The sequence below is a fragment of the Neodiprion lecontei genome, chromosome 1 (genome assembly GCF_021901455.1).
Source record: "Neodiprion lecontei isolate iyNeoLeco1 chromosome 1, iyNeoLeco1.1, whole genome shotgun sequence".
In the NCBI taxonomy this organism is placed as follows: domain Eukaryota; kingdom Metazoa; phylum Arthropoda; class Insecta; order Hymenoptera; family Diprionidae; genus Neodiprion; species Neodiprion lecontei.
In genome coordinates this window covers 1,109,972-1,128,425 of record NC_060260.1, presented here as the reverse complement: position 1 = coordinate 1,128,425, position 18,454 = coordinate 1,109,972, and the positions used below count along the sequence as shown (strand labels likewise).

Sequence of the window (18,454 nt, the reverse complement as noted above, 5' to 3'; positions counted from 1 at the left end):
TTCTTGGAAAATTACATTGCTGCGGGAAACGTCCACCGCGTCTCATTCCGTGTGCGTGATGTAATTCTGCTCCCCTACTCCAAAGTTTCTGTTCGTGCTGCAGTTTCGTTGCAAGAAGACAAAGCTTGACAATTAATTTTCTTTTTTTTTTTTTTTTTTTTTTATTTCATCCCAACGAAGTAGAATTTACCACGTGTTTCTAAGTGTCGAATCAGATCGAAATTTAAAAGGACTTCGGTACCAAGTATGACGCTACTTGTTCGCATACCTGCACATCACCGGTCGCGTAAATTATGCGACGACCTCGGAAAGGCTGCACGGCGCTCGGCAAGAAGCTGCGTGAGGCCGAAGCGTCGAAAATTGAACGGGGTGTAGTGAGGTTTGAATGGTGTACGAGGAAAAGGAAAAGGAAAAGGAAAAGAGTAGAAAAAAATGGGATTTAAAGGTCTGCGTAGCTTAGGGTCACAGGTTTAAAAAGCCTGGAAGACTGCGCCAGCACGTTTCTCTCCTCTCTCTCTCTCTCTCTCTCTCTCTCTCTCTCACTCTGTTGTCGTATGCACTACCTGCGTTTCCATACACAAATATAAATACGTGCATACCCACATATATAAATATATATATATGTATATATACACACACTTTGGTATACATTTACTAGGTTTGCGCGTGCACATGTGTGAATATATGAGAACTACGGGAGCCTAGTGCCGTGTAAAATAGTTTGCTTACACACGTTCACGACGTTAAATATTATGTACGTAAAAACGTGTGTATTAATACTTGCATGCACATGTGTGTGCGCGCGTGTATATGATATATACCTTTCGGCTTATATTTACTCGTGTACGCAAGTAGAAAAAGGGTTTTCTTCCCTTGAAATTTTGTCGTCGTTATACCTCTTCGACTTCGTCTTCGTCTTATTCTTCATCGTCATCCTCTTTGAGAGACACGTTAACGTTGCCAAAAATATCGTAGACACTGGGCGCTATATATCTCCACAAACACACACACACACACACACACACACACACGCCTAGCGACACTGTAAATATTCGCATTCAGTCTGCATATATATACTATTTATAATTACAAGTTCAACGAGACCCAGTTTATAACCTGTATCCATACGTGTCTCTTGTGTGCATGTGCCACACGTCCGTGTGTCTATACCCATACTTATGTACAGATGCATAAGAAACGTGTCGTACGATGTGAGAGAAAATTTTGTTCCAAATACGAGACGCGTGCGTGTGCGTGACACACGCGCAGAGAGAGAGAGAGAGAGAGAGATTTTATCCTCTCTCGTCGCGCGCGGCTCCGTTCTCGTTACTTGCCGTTGTCGTTGCCGTTCCAGACGACGAACGAGGACGGAAAAACCGTGTCTGCATATTCACCACCGCCGCGGTGCAGCGACTGCGAACAAAAATAGGCGTATCTATAGAAGCGAAGAAGGAACCGAAACCGCGGCGATGCAGACGAGATGCGGACATGTAACTCTGCATGTATACGCCTCGTTCAATTTCGGGTTTTAATTCTCGTTCTTCCCCCCCTCCCCCCACTCCCCATCTTTTTTTTCCTTTAATCTCGCCGATACACCGCGCTTTTGCTACAAATACGGATCTTACGTATGACTTATCGTCCGAAGGAAAATCGAAAAAACAAACTACGCGCATATGTGTATAGGTAATGTACGTCTATAGTGCAGGATGGAAAACACCGGGCGGATCTTTTTCTGAATGAACCGCGAGATGAACTTGTATGATGTTTGTTTTTTCATCCTTCGTCTTCTACTCCGCTATACGTGTACTGTACTCTTCCATACAATACGTGTACATGTATATTTCGGAAAGAAATCACTGCAGGCTCATTGTGAATACGCGTTGCATGTGCACGTACAATGTAGACATATATAGATTATGCATTATATACTTACTTAGTTAGGCTCTCCCATGCTGTTACATGACTGCCTAATGCATGCGATTAAACGTCGAGATAATTAAATATCGCCAGAGTCCGTATACCGTATGTGTGTGTGTTTGCGTGTGTTTAATTCCAAATGGTCAGCGCACACCTCGCGTAAGTTGGATTTTGGTAACGGCCGATATATACACGCATATACATGTCTTATACGCATTGCTCCTGTAGTACAGTCTTACGATTAATCTTCCTTTCTCGTGCAACCGCGTTACAAAATCTCAAAATCACGATCAAATCGTACAGAGACTCACGAGCTCGGTGTTGGTCAACTCTTTGTATGTGTGCTGTTGTATATACTTGACGAATTATTATCCAACTTGCACGCGAACCCCGTATATAGTAAAAGTAGGTTACACGATTGCTTTTCACGTAATCGCATAAATTAGGGGAGGCTTTATATGTATATATACGAGTATATGGATAGATTAGGGTGATAATATACCTGGTCTGCACACTCAATTACGACGGTGATTTTTAAAGAGAGTCACGTTAACGCAACGATTTCGTTTTTATGAAAAATCACTATTTCGCAACTGTGGGAATCGTCTGAGATTGAGTAATATGCATTTAAAAAGCAAAGTGGATTGAAAATTTTGAAAATCAAACTCCTTCAAATTAAAGTCGTTGGAAATTTTCAAAGCATTAACTTTAGTTTCGATATTTCGTTACATCAACTTTACTGTAACTTCAATCCGGTGACTTTTAACAATTCGCAGCAGCTGTTATCGATTATCGTAATAATCTATCTTATCGATGATTTTTTTCTTCCATACGTTCTATCGTCACGAAATAACACAAGTCCACCGGCGTAATATTCTATTTCACAGATGAAAATATTTTCGTCTTTCTCTTTTCCACCGCAACGAAGGGCGGACGACGACAACGATTGTAATTAAATCTCTTCCGCGGTGATAAAACCGTGCGTATAACGTGTGTGTGCGTACGCGCGCGTGTGTGACGTACGTATGAAATTATGAATGAACCGGCAAGCAGCAGCCGCGGTTTAAACGGCGTCTTAATTCGGCTCTATCGAGTTATATACCGTCGTTGTTCACCTCGTGTCACTCGGAGCATGACAGAGGCGGCAATTGGAGACAATTTAATTTGTACACCGTCTCATCGTCAATTATAAATTGTACCGCAGGGCAGAAAGAGGTCGGGGCGTGTATCGCATACGGATATATTTGCAATTCTGAGAACGAGGAAGTTGCGCTCGTTCTTACTCGTAGCTCGATATCGTTTTTCGCCATTGATACTGAAATATAACGAGAACCGTTCGCTTCTTTTCCGCAAACTCAATTATGCGACGTGTGCGTGTAACGAGGGGTTGAATCACACCGTGCATCGCGTTTATTGTTAGTCATGAAATTTTTATACCGCTCGTGACGCGGAAGTATCGAAAACCGCATATTGTGTGATACAAAGTCGAGGATAATCGAAATGTCCGCTGTGTCTTGAGAGGAGAGAGAAACTGCCTTGTAGGGTAATAGCCGACGGTGTGAAGTTGAAAGTTTAACCCCCGTAATCGGGGTTTAAATTCCGGCGTCGCGTTACCCAAATAAGAATGTCAATGCCCTTGTTTCCGGATTTAAATAAAGTTCTATAAATATACTTTGGCCACAGACTATCTTTTAGTTCCCATAACACAGAGTGGAGGAAGGGAAGAAGAAAACTTTTTCCGAGACTCTCGTTTCGTCGTCGACGTTTCTATCCGTCTGTCTACCAATCAAGGAAAATGCACGTGAATCTTATAATTATCCGGAAAATTTCACATGTGACGTCAGTCGACGGCAATATACATTTTGATTAACTAATTTACGGAAATCAAACGATTCTCTTACCGTTTCTCGTATACGCATCTCATGTTCGCAGTCTTGTTTGAGATCCGATTTAACGAGGAGACAAAAAAAAAAATTACGACAATTTGTTTTATACATTTTTTTAACAACGTTGTGAAATATTTTCCGGATTTCTTTTCTCGCAACTTCGCGAGGAAAATTCCTCTGTAAATAATGTTATAAACATTTTCGCCTGAAAGCTTCCAAATGTTTGCCAGATTTTGATCTTTTAATCGTACGTTTGTCTAGTCGTGATATTAACGCGTTCGTGGATATCGTACAATATTGTAAGATATTCAATATCATGTGGCGGCGGTTGACACACGTGACAAAGTCGAATCAAAGACAAGGAAAACGGAGAAGTAAGTAAGAAGGAAATTGTTGAAACATCGTATTATTAGTAGAAGATGCGACAAGCGAACATGCGGGTAAAATGTGTGAGTCTTTCAACGGTCATCGATGAAACAGCAATTAACGGGAATTACCGTTTTCCCGTTTCTTTCCTTCTCTCCTTACTTCCTCTCCGAACGTCCGCACGTATATACGTACAAAGTACACATTATTTTCTCTTGCGACGACACCCCGCGTCATTATTTCCATCGCGTTGTGAAATTTGAAATACGACAAAGTTCACTATCGATATAAGGAGTAGATGCGCATTATACACACATATATATATACATACTCTATATATATATACTTTTTATTTAAATATTCACATTTATACCTGCGAGAAAAACCAAAATTACTTTCTTTTCTCTCCATTCTCCGTTTTCGCCACGCTCGGCAAAATATTTACTCGAGAAGTCGAGAGAGAGGAAAAAAAAAAAAAAAAAAACGTCCGACCGAGAGAAATTGATTATTTATAGTCTGTTTTATCCTTCTTCGCTGGTCCGAATTGACCGATGACGACCACCCAACTCGACGGCGATGCGACCAAGAGCTGCGAATCTGGAACGATGAGTGGGGGTGTAAAAAAGAGGCCCGTTGATTTTCCCACGAAACTTTGTGGCTGCCGCGCGAATTATTACCGCACCTTTGCACAAACACGCCTATCTATCTATCTGTCTATCTAACTAACTAACTCCGAGTTCATTGCTTCTTTTATCTTTTTCGCATATTATTTCTTTTCTTTTTTCTCTTTTTTTTTTTTTTGCTTAGGTGTACCCTTGCACGTGTCGTGCACTTTGCGTTGTCGTTAGGACGCGACGCCGATGTTCGTGAATTTTCTCAGGCATGCGTATATATTATACGTATGCGTACGTATAACGCGACCGGCAGGTAAGCAAGCAAAGCTACACGTTATAAAGGCATGTCGTACAAGTTTGCGTATGGGTGTGCGCACTCGCCCTCACACACACACACGCGTGCACACAGGGAGAGAGAGAGAGAGACACGGGCGAGATGTATGTTTAAAGCGAGTCGTGCCGCAAAGGCGGTTTCGAAGAGCGTTGCGGCGGATCGAAGGACCCCGTAAGTATATGGTTTAAAGCTGCAACGCGGTTGTCCGTCGTCGTGTTTCTTTGCGGTTGCGCCTGTGTGTGTGTGTAGGTCAAAGAAAGAAAGCGATAATTTCCGAACAATTTTCGAATGATTATTCTTTTGAACAGCGCGCTCTTCTCCTTTCCCTTTTCCTTCTTCTTCTTCTTCTTCTTCTCCTTCTTCTTCTCCTTCTTCTTCTTTGCGCGCTCGTTTCTAATTAACAAATCACCCGCGTACACTTGTTAAATAATACACCTTACTTTGCGTCGTGTAAAAGACGATCACGATTTTTGTTTCAATTTGCGGGTGCATCTCTGTTTTTATATTCTTCCTCTCCTTTTTCAATCACTGTTATATCGGCGCGATCATACGTCAGCGACACTTTTTTATCGATAAAACGAACATTTCTTGTGAAAATTAAAACCGAAAAAGTAGAAAATTGCAACAAAAAAAAACTAAAAAATAGATCGTACCAACAGTATTTCACGGGTGGCGTAAATTCGCAAATTTTCCGGCGTACTATTACAGTAATAACTTGATATATTTCTTCTTACGTTATATACCTATATACATATATATGCATATGTATAACACGTATTTACCGATGATCGGCAAAACGGCCAAAAAGTGAATAGAGAGTAAGGGTGGGGGGGTTCGGTAATATAGTTTAGGATAATATGACCGGTCTCTCTGGTCTCGGCATGAGGCAGGCGGACGACAGCCGCGGTCCTGCACAAATTACACACACACACACACACACTCGATAAGTAGGCGTGCGCTTCTATGCATCCTTCGTGATTGCGTGTGTGTGTGTGTGCGTGTGTTTGTGGGCGCGAGTGTGCATCAAGAGGCGGCGAGGGGGCCAGGTGTTTCTTTCACGAAGCTGGCGAGGAACGCCAAAGAACCCGAAGTGCACGCCTAGCCTCCTCTCTCCTCTCTCCTCTCTCCTCTCTCTCTTCTCTCTCGAACCCCTCCCGAAGAGAGGGAGTGATGCTATATACACCAGCGATACGATACGATACGATACGATACGATACGACAGCGGGTATAACCTACACGGTTTTCTGACTGACGGCAAGAGAGAGAGAGAGAGAGAGAGAGAGAAGGGGGCAATAGTACTTTAAATACTTTTACTTTGGCTAGGTTAGTTTTCGGTCAAGTAAAAAGGTATTCGTATACGTATGTATACAGCTAGCCTGATTATACGGCTGTGTTTGCGTACCGCATAATTTAATTCGTCTTAAACGCAGCTTTGTAATCTTTTATTAATTCATTCATAGCCTTGTTGTTATTACACACAGTCGCAGAAACACCTCCCGTCTATGCGTGCAACAGTGGGGAGTACTTACGTGCGATTGAAATCATTCTTTATACATATACGTTTATTATTATCTACCTAATACTATTGTATTATTTATATACGCGGAGCTTCTATTTGTTTGACGTTTTTTTTTTTTATAACATATTTGCGCATACGTTTTGTGTGAAACTGTTTTTCTTTATCGCTTTTCACTCTCGAATTTCGAACTAACGATAGAAAGATCGAAAATCGTACATCCGCTGGTATATAATCCAAAACCTACGCGGTTGATCATATTTTCCTGTAACATTGTTCGTGCAAACAAACCGACGTTACGTATGCAACGTCGATAGTTTCTCGAGTTTATTTATCCGTAGCGAATAAAGACAAGTTAATTGCAAGTCGTTTGTCCGTTATTACTTGTTCGGATTAGAAAAATTATTATCTCTGTAGTGTTTTCTTTTTTTTTCTCCTCGCCAACGAAAATACGGAAATTAAATAAAGAGGAAAAAAAAATGCTCGAGCCAACGAACGCAAGGTATAGACGAGCGCGTTTGCGTACATGTAGGTATGGAGTAGAGGTAACCCGGGCGTAGACTTGACTGAGCCCTGTAATATTATATCCTGACCGACGGCGGTGACGGTGGCGGTGGCCTCCCATATGGGCAAGCCGCACACTCTGTTCCTACAACTTGGCCTCCCTTCGAACCACCCCAACACCACCCTTCTCCCAGCCACGTGAGCGAAGGTGCCCGAAGAGAACTCCCGCAACCCCCGACGACCCTCGGGAATTCAAGTCTGAGGTCATTTTTTGGGAAACGGGAAAATTCTGACGTTTTATTGGAAAAAGAGAAACAAAAAACCGCTGTCGATGAGTAGAATTTCTTCTTGTTTCACTATCGTGATATATTTCGTATTCTTTTTCATTTCGTTTCTTTTTTTTTCTTTTTTTCTTTTTTTACCAATTTCACGAATCGCGAGGTTCTTGACCGTGCACTTCTAACCCCACCCCCCCTCTCGTTTTCGTACGCATACGTGAGCACGTATTATAGACGCAAAACACCTACCTGCCTAAAAAAATTTGGCGAAAATTTGGTACAACCGTCAAAAAAAATTCCCATGCGGTCTTTGATGGCTTCGCGTATCCATTTCGAGTTACAAATAAGTAATCGATATATGTATATCACCGTGACAAGTTGGTCGGTTGCTCCTCTCGGTTCCTAATTCTTACGTATAACACCGTTGTTACGGTTAACCGTACGTACACGTATGACGTGCGGTTGAGGTTTATCACATATGGGGGGCGGGGGGTGGGTAACATAACGGTGGTTGCCTCTAATAGCATTTCGCATCGAACCGAGCTGGTATAAGATATATACCATACGCACCGTATCACGTGTCGTAAGAATATTCTTCGCGTTATTAAGTATTAATTTTCTCACTCTGCGTATAATTGATCCATTCAATTACCGACCTCGTTCATCTAATACTGCCAATGAAAATTGGGTCAACGGTCGTAACCCGACAACAAAGGGCGAGGACGATGACCAATCTCTTTTTTTTTTTGCGTTTTGTTTTTTATCCTCTTCCGATCGATTACCGAAAGTCAATTGGTTGATAATTTATCACACCCGTTTGACAATGCACAATATCTCACAACGCACGTAGGTATGCGTACGAGTATTGCTATTATTATATCTTTATGTAACACGGATTATAATAATAACAACAACAACAATAACAATAATAATAATTGGCCAGAGGAGAATTTGTCTCGTTTATTTTTTTTCTTTATCCCGCCAAGCGACAATGGGAGCGCATCATCATCATCATCATCATCATTATTGGGCTGATCATGATATTACGTGGGTAGTACAGTCCTGTCGTCGTCGTCGTCATTATCCAATAGATTAAGTTATTTGTTGGGTTTACGGGGATGCACAATGGACGTGGTAATAAACCGCGGTTTTTCGTCGTCCCTCTACCCCCACCCCCAACGACAAAGCGGGCAGCCTGCTGGTACGGCTGAAGGTAGCGTAGGGTAGGTAGGGTAGGTAGGGTAGGTATATAATCGGCAAACGAAACGTAATGAGAAGATTGGAGAGTGGACGGTCGAATGACGGTGACGTTTGTCGCGGCGGGGCTCTCTCTTTCTCTCTCTCTCTCTCTCTCTCTCTCTCTCTCTCTCTCTCTACCTACTTTCGCATAATACCTTTGCTGCTTGTTCAAAGATCCATCCCCCCTCTGTGTGCAGCGGTACGTCGAAGCGGGGAATATGTCGGGGGAAATTTCGGCTGTTGCGACTCTCTCCCTCTCTTCCTCACCACCCTTTCAAAACCGCCTATTACTCCTCCTAAAATGCGGGACGACGCGATAAGTAGTGTCGAGAGAAAAAAAGGGACGACTCTCCATTCTCCACTTTTCTTTTTTCTTTTTCTTTTTTTTCCTTTTTTACGTATGTACCTTGGGTGCGTGTGTGTATATATATGTATCATATAATATACGTATACGCACAACAACTTGGACACTCTTAGGATAACAAATATCGTATAACGGATTAACCAACTTATTATATTTCACGGTCAACCAAAGATTGATAAGATTTCATCATGTATGAACAGTTGATTAAAAGAAGAAGAAGAAGAGAAACGAAAATTAAACAAACTTTGTATGCCTTCTGCCTTTTTAGTAGGTGTAAAAAAAAAAATGTCGATTGATAGAGGGAACAGAATATCGAATTTTCACGCGAAAATCTTGGATGTAAAATTTTTAAATGTAGAAAGTCCGAGTATAAAAAATTGTAAATTTATACAACTTCGAAGTACAGAATGACGAAATATAGAAAGGTCAAAACATATAGAATGGCAAAATCGAGTGTCTGTATACACGATTCTATATTATTTAGAGAAATTCCAACAATTTTACAGTTCGGCATTCTATTCTTTTACTTATCCATACTTCTAAATTCAACATTTTTTAAATACCATAAATTAAGCCTTCGATTGATCAAAAATTCGATATTACGGCCCTTCAATTTTTTCACGTTTACATATTTTTAACCGCCCTGCCGTAATTTTTTACACGTATACTTGTGCAAATTTTACACAATGCACCACAGTGTTGCACAATAGTCGTGTATAAAACACTGTTACACGTATAACACAGCGGTTAAAAATGGCAGTTTGTTTATTGCGCAATTATAATTTGCACCGCGCAGAACTCTGTCAAGTACACAACCATCTCTATGATTTTCTTTGCGCGTGGGCGTGTGTGTATAATACGTGTACGTGTATTATCGGGTGTAGAATTTACAGTGCAATCCTGTTTCTGTCTCTCATCATTATCGTAATCGGCGTTGCTGTCATTGTCACCCAGTTTTAAATAATATACAGGAAACTAGTCGGAGTGCGCTTTCTCTGTTACATTGTTAACCCTGGTTTATCGCCGTTTGCGATTTGTCGTTTTTTGCACGTTCCAATTTCGTAGCACAGGTACGCATACGCATGTATATCCATATGCATACGTATAGGTTCTGCATACATTCGTTGCAGATCGCGCATTATTGTATCCACATTGTTGTTACACCTGCATGCCTGCCTCTATGGATCTGGTACACGATCTACCGTATAATACACGGTTTTAAAATATCCGCGGTCTCTAATTTATGCTGAAACAGTTGACGATTCTCCGCCAAAGTTGTCGCGGTATTTCATTTACACATTATATAATTATAGCGAATAGAGAAGATGTAGCGATTTGCGGATTTATGTGCAAGCGGTTTTTTTTTATTTTTTTATTTATTTTTTTTATCACGTTGAAATTGATATATATATACATATGTATTGGTTCGAGATTATCAATCATGGCGGTGTTGAAAACGACAAGAATTTAAGAAATATTGTGTGTGTATATGTATATAGAGAGAGAGAGAGAGAGAGAGAGAGAGAGAGAGAGAGAGAGAGAGAGAGAGAGAGAGAGAGAGAGAGAGAGAGAGAGAGAGAGAGAGAGAGAGAGTGTACGAGAAGATGGTAGGAAGAGAGGAAGAAAGGCCGAGGGAAAAAATGCGAGAAAATATGGATATGCGTCTTGGTATACTCGGTGTTTTACGGCATCGAGTTCCTAAACCATCTGCGGCTTCCGACGCCTTCGACGATGCGGAGCATGTGTGGCTGCTATGGATACCCTGCATGGTGGGTGCATGGCATGGGTCGGGTGCCCATCGCCTGGCGCCCGAGCGCGAGAGAGGAGGAGGGAGGGCGGCCTGCACTTTGGTTGTATGCGTTGCTGCACGCGCCTCCTCTTCCTCTTCTTCTTCTTCTTTTTCTTATTTTTCTTATTCTTCTTATTCTTCATCGACCAACCAGCGAGAAATACGCGATCCCAAGAGAGAATCGACGTCGTTCTTCAGGAGGTCGCTTCTCGAGTGTGTGTGCGTGTATATATATACATATATAATTGTTGACAATTTCGGAAAGAAAATAAATCGATTCGTTTTCACGAAAATTATGTCCACGTACTGAGAAAAGAGTTTATTTACCGTTAACATACGTAGAATTTTTTTATGACGAAAATAAATGTCTCAGTTATTGTGATGAAATTTTAGGTGAGCCGAATATGGTTTTGGTAACTATTGACAAACTTCTGTATCGATCGTTATTTGGCTTAATTCAAATTTGATAGTAAGGTACGTGTACCAGTTATTGATCAAGCTTAGATCGATTTATTTTCCAAAATTATAAATTGATGGGATTTTCAAATTGTTAATTTATAGTCGACTGACAACAATTTCTAGAGGGTTGAGACGCTGTATATTTATGTTTTTGGTAATTTTTGATCTAAGGATGAAACAGATACAACCAAAAAGATTTCGGTTTGACCGCCAGTCCAGGTTACGCGGTGTTGGGAAAAAAATGATGGCAATAAAGAATTTTTACGGCATACACGTGCGAACGCTTTTTTTACATGTAGAATATATACACATATGTATAATATATACCCACGTAGCAATCTGTGCGAAACGTAGGTACAATAGGAAACTATTTTCAGTGATGAGAGACGACACCTACGATGATGCTTCTTTGCCATTCTTTTTTCTACTTTTTCTCTTTTTCTACTTTGTTTCAATGTAAGAATACGGATTCTTACATCACTCGAGTCGAACTCTCTGCATTTGCGTACCAAAATTTTTCGCTACGTAACTATCCAGTGTAATTTATCGTGCGTTGTGGATTTTGGTGTTTTTTTTTTTTTTTTTTTTAACGTGCTCTCTTCAGATTTATGGTAAATTTAATTGTTTTTTTTTTTTTTTTTTTGTTTTTGTTTCTTTCGCTTGTACACAAAATTACCGCTCATCTAACTTATACATATATACGTATACATATTCTCACATTTTACCACGCATTTTACTTCACCATTTTACGTATAACATATCTTTGTACAGTTGTAATATACAAGAGACTTGTAATACGTATGAAAATTTTTGGCGGAAGTCAGTTGCTGATGTACAAAGTCGTGTTGACATCAGGATTATGGTCTTGTCAAGGCAATTTTAATTACAGTTTATTTGCCCAGCGTGGATGAAATATTTTTTATCTCTTACCTTTTCTTACTTCAAAATTTTTACATCGCCATTTCAGTCAATTACCGTTTTACTTGTTTTTCAAATGCTTTATTCGTACGTATATCTGCATGTATTTGTTACACACAACGAGCAACTAATTCACGCTACAATATTTTCGTAATCCGGTAAATCCCCTGTGTAATAAGCGATTGCGATGCGTTAACTGATACGTAACGTAGTAAATATATGTTTGTACGATGGCGCTGCAATCCCACGATAAATTTTACAACAAACATCCGCCACACAAGAAGTTTTATCGCTCTTTGAAAAATCAAGTTATATCAATTTTCCGAGCGACGTTCTAAAAAGGACATACTTGGCTTCATTCGCCTTTTGTGGAAAAATTTTTGCCATTTTCTTTGAGCCCGGTACGCACTTTGAAAGATGTGTAATTTTTTGGCTTTTTTTCGAGGCTGGAGATTTTCACGCATATCTCGGAAAAAAAAATTTTTCGAATTTGTTTTTTTAATTCTGAAAAAAATGTGATACATCCAAAATGATTGTATGCAACTTTTTACCCTCTTAGTAATTTTACGAAAACCCGGTAGTTTCAGATTGAGACCACCCCTTATAAATATGGTCGTTTTTTTTGCAAAAAGTTGAACATCTTTGCGAAAAGAAAATCGTAAAAAATTTTCCAAAAAATGAGATTGAGGGTTGTACTCCCCGCTTCAAGTTTTTCACGGGTAAAATGTTGAAAAAATTTTTTTCCGAGATGTGCGGCAAAATTTCCACCCTACAACAAAATGCCAAAAAATTACCACCTTTCAAAGTGCGTACCGGGCTCAAAAAAAATCGCAAAAATTTTTCCAAAAAAGGCGTATGAAGCTAAATATGTCCTTTTTAGAACGCTGCTTGGGAAATCGAGATATCCTCATTTTTCAAAGAGCGATACAACTTTTTGTGTGGCTCGGATATGGGGCGAGTGTTTCCATACTTATGGACGGTAGTGTATATAGTATATAAACATAATGTCTATAATACATAATCCGCGTTCTTTCGGCGCGTAACAGAGCGTGAAACGTTTTATAACCTCCACCAACGTACGCGTGTGTGTAAATATATACATATTGTATGCATACATACAATTTATGTACAGTGAATATTATTATTTTGTTAGATTATATGTCTTTTATTATATTCTTAACGTCGTAACGCGATTGCAGAATATTTCTCATTCGCATATTATTTATAGGAGACATTTGTGCATGCAACACAACTGATATTAAAATACGGTCTGTTGATATTACGCTAAGAATTGTAATATTTGCAGAGAATCGTTTTACTCCGCAAATCGATGTTCAATTATTGATACTTGCACGGTTTCAAAGCATGCGTTAGATTATTATATAGGTGAAATTCGTGTGTTTGCGTGTGTGCGTATGATGAGAATGCGAGTAATTTACATCCGTTTGTGGATGAAGGGAAATAACGGAAACGATTTGACTTGTATAACATTAAAATGGAAAGGAAACCGTCAAGGAATTGTTGCGACTGTATTAATACGGAGATATTACAAACGCGTGTGTGCGTGTATACGTTAAACACGCGTAACGTGGTGTAAGGGAATGGAAAAGAGGAACGTTATAAAAAGTGCAGGTATTACCACGAACAGGCCGGATCTATGCGTGTCACATCGATAAAAAAATAAATAATATCAAACAAGGAGAAATATACGCCGTTGAAAATGATTCATAATCTTACCGCTTACATTTAGTGTAGAAAATAGTTCTGAAATTACGAAATCAGGTTGAAAATTTACAAATTCGCTGTAGCGGCGTAAATTACTATGTATATTTGTTTTAAATTAACGATAAAGATGTTTGATTTATAATTAAAACGCACAAAAAAGTAATATCAATTTACTGAATTGTGTGGTTGATTCATTGTTTTTTGTAAATTACAGAATAAACAGTGAACGTGCGGTGAATTCACTGTTCCGTATCCGAATATACAAACCTTCGACACAGTGCAGGAAGTTCCAAAGAGAAATTTTTAACAGTGATACGGAGGAATATAGACGCGATTTCGGAGAGACAGTACGGGAGATACGAGACCAAAGTTAGATAGACGCGTCCGTATCTTGTACATAAATAATGGAGTACGTAACTACAACCGAAGCACACACGTGGAAAACAGGTAACTAATGGAGGTGGAATGAAGTTTGGCAGCTGTGTGTGTGTGTGTGTGTGTGTGTATTATGCAGTAGCGGGGCCACCTTTGGCGGTCGGAAGAGAGCAGACACGCGACATGTGTGAATATACATATATATATATATATATGTATAGAGAGAGAGGGGCTGTAATACATGTACGATTCTACCTTATCTCCAGTATGTGAAACTCGACGTCGGTTAGCGATGGCTACCGAGTTGAAAATAATCGAACACAACTCGATCGAATCGGTAAAAGTTAATCGATTCGTCGATTGTTTCCGATTTTTTTTTAAACGGTGCATTTGAAACCAAAATTTCGTAAATATATGATTCGTTTTTCGCTTGTTGTATGAAACGGGTGTACTCGGCGAGTAAGAAAATGATAACAATGATACTCTGATTACAAAAAGTGACAATGCATCGCGTCGTTCGCGGGAGAAAGAGAACAAAAATCGATTTTGAGGGAAAATAATGGAGTCGGTCGATTAATCGAGGTTTGAAAAATGATTGATATAAAATCGTGCACCGTTAAACGTTGACGCAAACTTTACGACTCCCGCTAGAGTTTTATCAAAATCCATATGTCGGTCCTCATTATTACCGGCATGCTTGGGGGAATCTTGTCGATCGGTTCTCTTCTTCGTATTTTTCCTCGCACGCGTCCGCTTCTCCCCCTCTTTCCAGTCTCGTCTCTCCTCTCCTCTCCTCTCCTCTCCTCTCCTCTCCTCTCCTCTCCTCTCCTCTCCTCTCCTCTCCTCTTCCAACGGAGAACGACCGCTGCATCCGGATACGGTGTCTACGTTTTCTAGTTTCAGCTGGTGCCGTAGCTGATTGTGAGTGCGGAATGAGAGAGAGAGAGAGAGAGAGAGAGAGAGAGAAAGAGGAAAAAGGAAGGAGGCAAAGACGCGGCGGCTGCAGCGAGGAGAGCTTCTCCCTCGTTTAACGTTGTAGGTGCCGGAACCCCCTCGAGGGGGGAGGGGGAGGGGGAGCCACGCGCGATTCATATGCTTACACATATATCGTGTGTGTGCGTGTGTGTGTGCGCGCGCGCATGTAGCCGCGACGGCAATTTGAGAGGAGGACCCTGGAAGGAGGACCGCAGGCTTAGGGTGGTCCATATGCAGGGGGTTTCGGGTCCTGAGACACATTTTTTTTTCTCTTTCTTTCCTTCTTCTTCTTTTTTTTCCATTTTTCTTTTTTCTTAATTTCGCTTTTAAATATACGGAACGACATATTTCGACCGTAGCCCACTAACACCCACCCCCCACCCCATCACCTTATATATCCCATATGAATTTCCGTGTTTAGACGAGCGTCGTTCTCGTTGTGCAGCTGCAATAAGATATGCGGCATGCCTGAGTGATGCAGGGGTCCTGATCTCTTCCCTTTTCTCTCTCTCTCTCTCTCTCTTGCGACTAATTACTTTTTATTATTATTTTTCCTTTTACCAAGCGTAGTTGTACGTAGTTAATCTATTTTTTATTTTTCATCGCATCACTTGTATCATTTTGATGTACGTTAAAGTCAATTGTGCACAAGTTCGTTTCCATCTTGTTCGAGAATTTTCTTTCCAATTTTAATCGCACATGTATATGTACGTATATAGACGTTATCTTTGCACCGAGTCATTCCCCCGTATCGTAATACTGATATTAAGAAATTCACGTCCGTTTTCATCAATCTTCTTCTTTAATTTCCTCCGCTCGTATGCGCGACAACACCCTTCTTTATCGTCTGTTATAAAATACACACACGAAACTACATATTGTAGATATAACGCGTATCTCTATTGTAGCGCGGTTCCAGGCAATCGTATTAAATATCTCCCACCGTGAATATAACATATAAGCTTTTCATCATCCGACCTGAGTCCTCCACCTGCCCTATAACAATGTAGATTTTATTGATTCGTCTCCCTCTGCATAACATACAACAATCTCTGCTACGTGCAATGTACAACAATTCGAAAATAATCCAAGAAAGAACCGAAGATTTTTCACGAAGCCAAAAGAACCGAACGCACGCAGATTGTATTTTTTTTTTTCTTCAACGTTCTGAGTCACTTTTCACGTCGTTTAAATATGTATATATATATATATATATTTTTTAGTTTTCATCATCCGTTTCTTTTTACTTCTCCTCACACGATCGACTGTACATCATATGTGTGTATATATATATATATATATATATATACCCACACAGAGCCAGTCAGCGAGAAGAAGCCCTGAAATCACGTCGGCGGCTAATCGTTCTTGACTCACAGAAATATATTTAAATACGCAAGCGTGTATATATATATATACATGTGTGTACGTTATATACCGCCATATCGGCCGTAACGACTCGGTTAGTTATTCGTAAGTTGCAAGGGGATGAGATACGTCACAAGTGGCGTTCTTATTCGTACACCAAAGATATCTCACTCGTTACACCTTGTGTACATATGCATGTATGTACCTTCTCCAAAGGTATCTGCTGCAACCGAGATTATTACATTAATAAAACGTCCGTCCGTCTACGTTATGCAATAGCAGAGGTTTGCGCGTGTGTAAAATAATACGTAGGGTTTTGTTAATTCGGACGTATAATCTATACATAGGTATAGTATATTATCATGATAGCCAATTATACTGATATAATGTGGACAGAAAAATGTATATAGTAGAACTGAATTTTTATATCGAAACGGTTCTTTCTTTATAACCTTTTTTTTTTTTTTTTTTTAATAGTTTATTTTAATTTGTCTGCTCGTATACTCGGCACACACACGCACACACACACGTACGTATGATTTCTTGTATTTTTACAATCACCGATCAGACTTGAAATGCGAGAACTAATCGCTCTTGCATATTTAATACACGCGCATTGGTTTGCAATCGTTGCGTGAACGTATTTCACTTTATACCTTAGTACGTGTTGAACACGTTCTAATCGCACTCTCGTCTTGTCGTCATCCCCGTGCCTCCGTATAAATGAGGGAAATGGCCAATTTATTTCTACGAGTGCACGTGGGCGAAAGACGAGGACCAAGACTAAGACGGAAGAGCTTCGAGCTGAGAAATTCTCGTGATCGTCGCCTTTGCCATCGCGGACGCGTTCATCATTCGCCCCGAAGTATCTCCTTATTCGCTCGTTCTCCGCGATCATCGTCCTTCGCCGTTTCGCGAAATCATTTTTTTTATCCTGTATAGTGAAACAACCCTTTCGTCCAACTTGTCGAACTAGAATTCGGATAACGTTCAAACGTTGTACTTACGACTGTAATACGTGTGTGTTGTACGGAAATCGATATTTACGCAGGTTCTTCTTTGTTCCCGGAAGAAGGGTAAAAGAATTATGTCGAATTGCGATTCGGCGACGAAGAGAAGGTAGAAATGTAAAATAAAAAAATTTTTCTTCTTGTTGCATTTTAATCGTACGCGATAAAAGCGCTGACCAAAAAGAAAGAAACAAATCAGAGAAAAGTAACAGACGCGTGCATTTTACAGGTAGAAAACAGGAAAAGGCAAAATCGATCCTTGTGCAAAGTGTTTCGCACAAAAAAATAAAAAGAAAACAGAAAAAAAAACCGGTATGCATTCTACGTAAAAATTCTTTGCGTTACCTATACTCGCAGGTACCAATAATAACAATAACAATAACGACAACGATAACGATATAAATAACAAGAATATTAACAATAAGAAGAACGCCATACACGATGCGAAGGTAAAAGAAGAAGAAGAAGCGCCCCGGAGGCATTCGATAAGGCACGACAGCAGGTACGAGGAGGGCTTTGCCTGCAATGCGGCAGGTATAATATAAACTCACCAACTTTAGAGAAACGTTGGGGTGTAGGTTTAGGTTTAGGTATGGGTATAGGTATACGACGCAGCGTGCCTGACGATGTGACGTCACGCGTTTGTCAAATACCTCAGTCAGTCCGTCCGCTGATACACATCGCCGTTATCTTACCTCGCGGCGTTTTTCCCCCCGTTTACCTGCGTCGTACCTTGCGTATCTATGCAAATCAGGTGTATATTAGGTATTAGGTATTAGGTGTACCTACGTATTATGCGAGAAATTATAAAGCCGTT

At 40.2% G+C, this 18,454-nt stretch overlaps 1 protein-coding gene across 8 annotated transcripts in view; it reads left to right on the top strand.

The window, feature by feature from the left end:
- LOC107221152 (pro-epidermal growth factor) overlaps nucleotides 1-18,454 on the top strand; it is a 42,776-nt gene that overhangs the window by 10,426 nt on the left and 13,896 nt on the right. The window contains exon 2 of one of the 8 annotated variants that reach the window (XM_046739867.1): nucleotides 14,124-14,356. The exons of the other annotated variants lie outside the window; for them this stretch is intronic. Within the exon in view, the coding sequence (XP_046595823.1) occupies nucleotides 14,314-14,356 (43 nt within the window). The 5' untranslated portion in view covers nucleotides 14,124-14,313. The remainder of the gene's footprint in view (nucleotides 1-14,123; nucleotides 14,357-18,454) is intronic. 8 annotated transcript variants of the gene reach the window in all.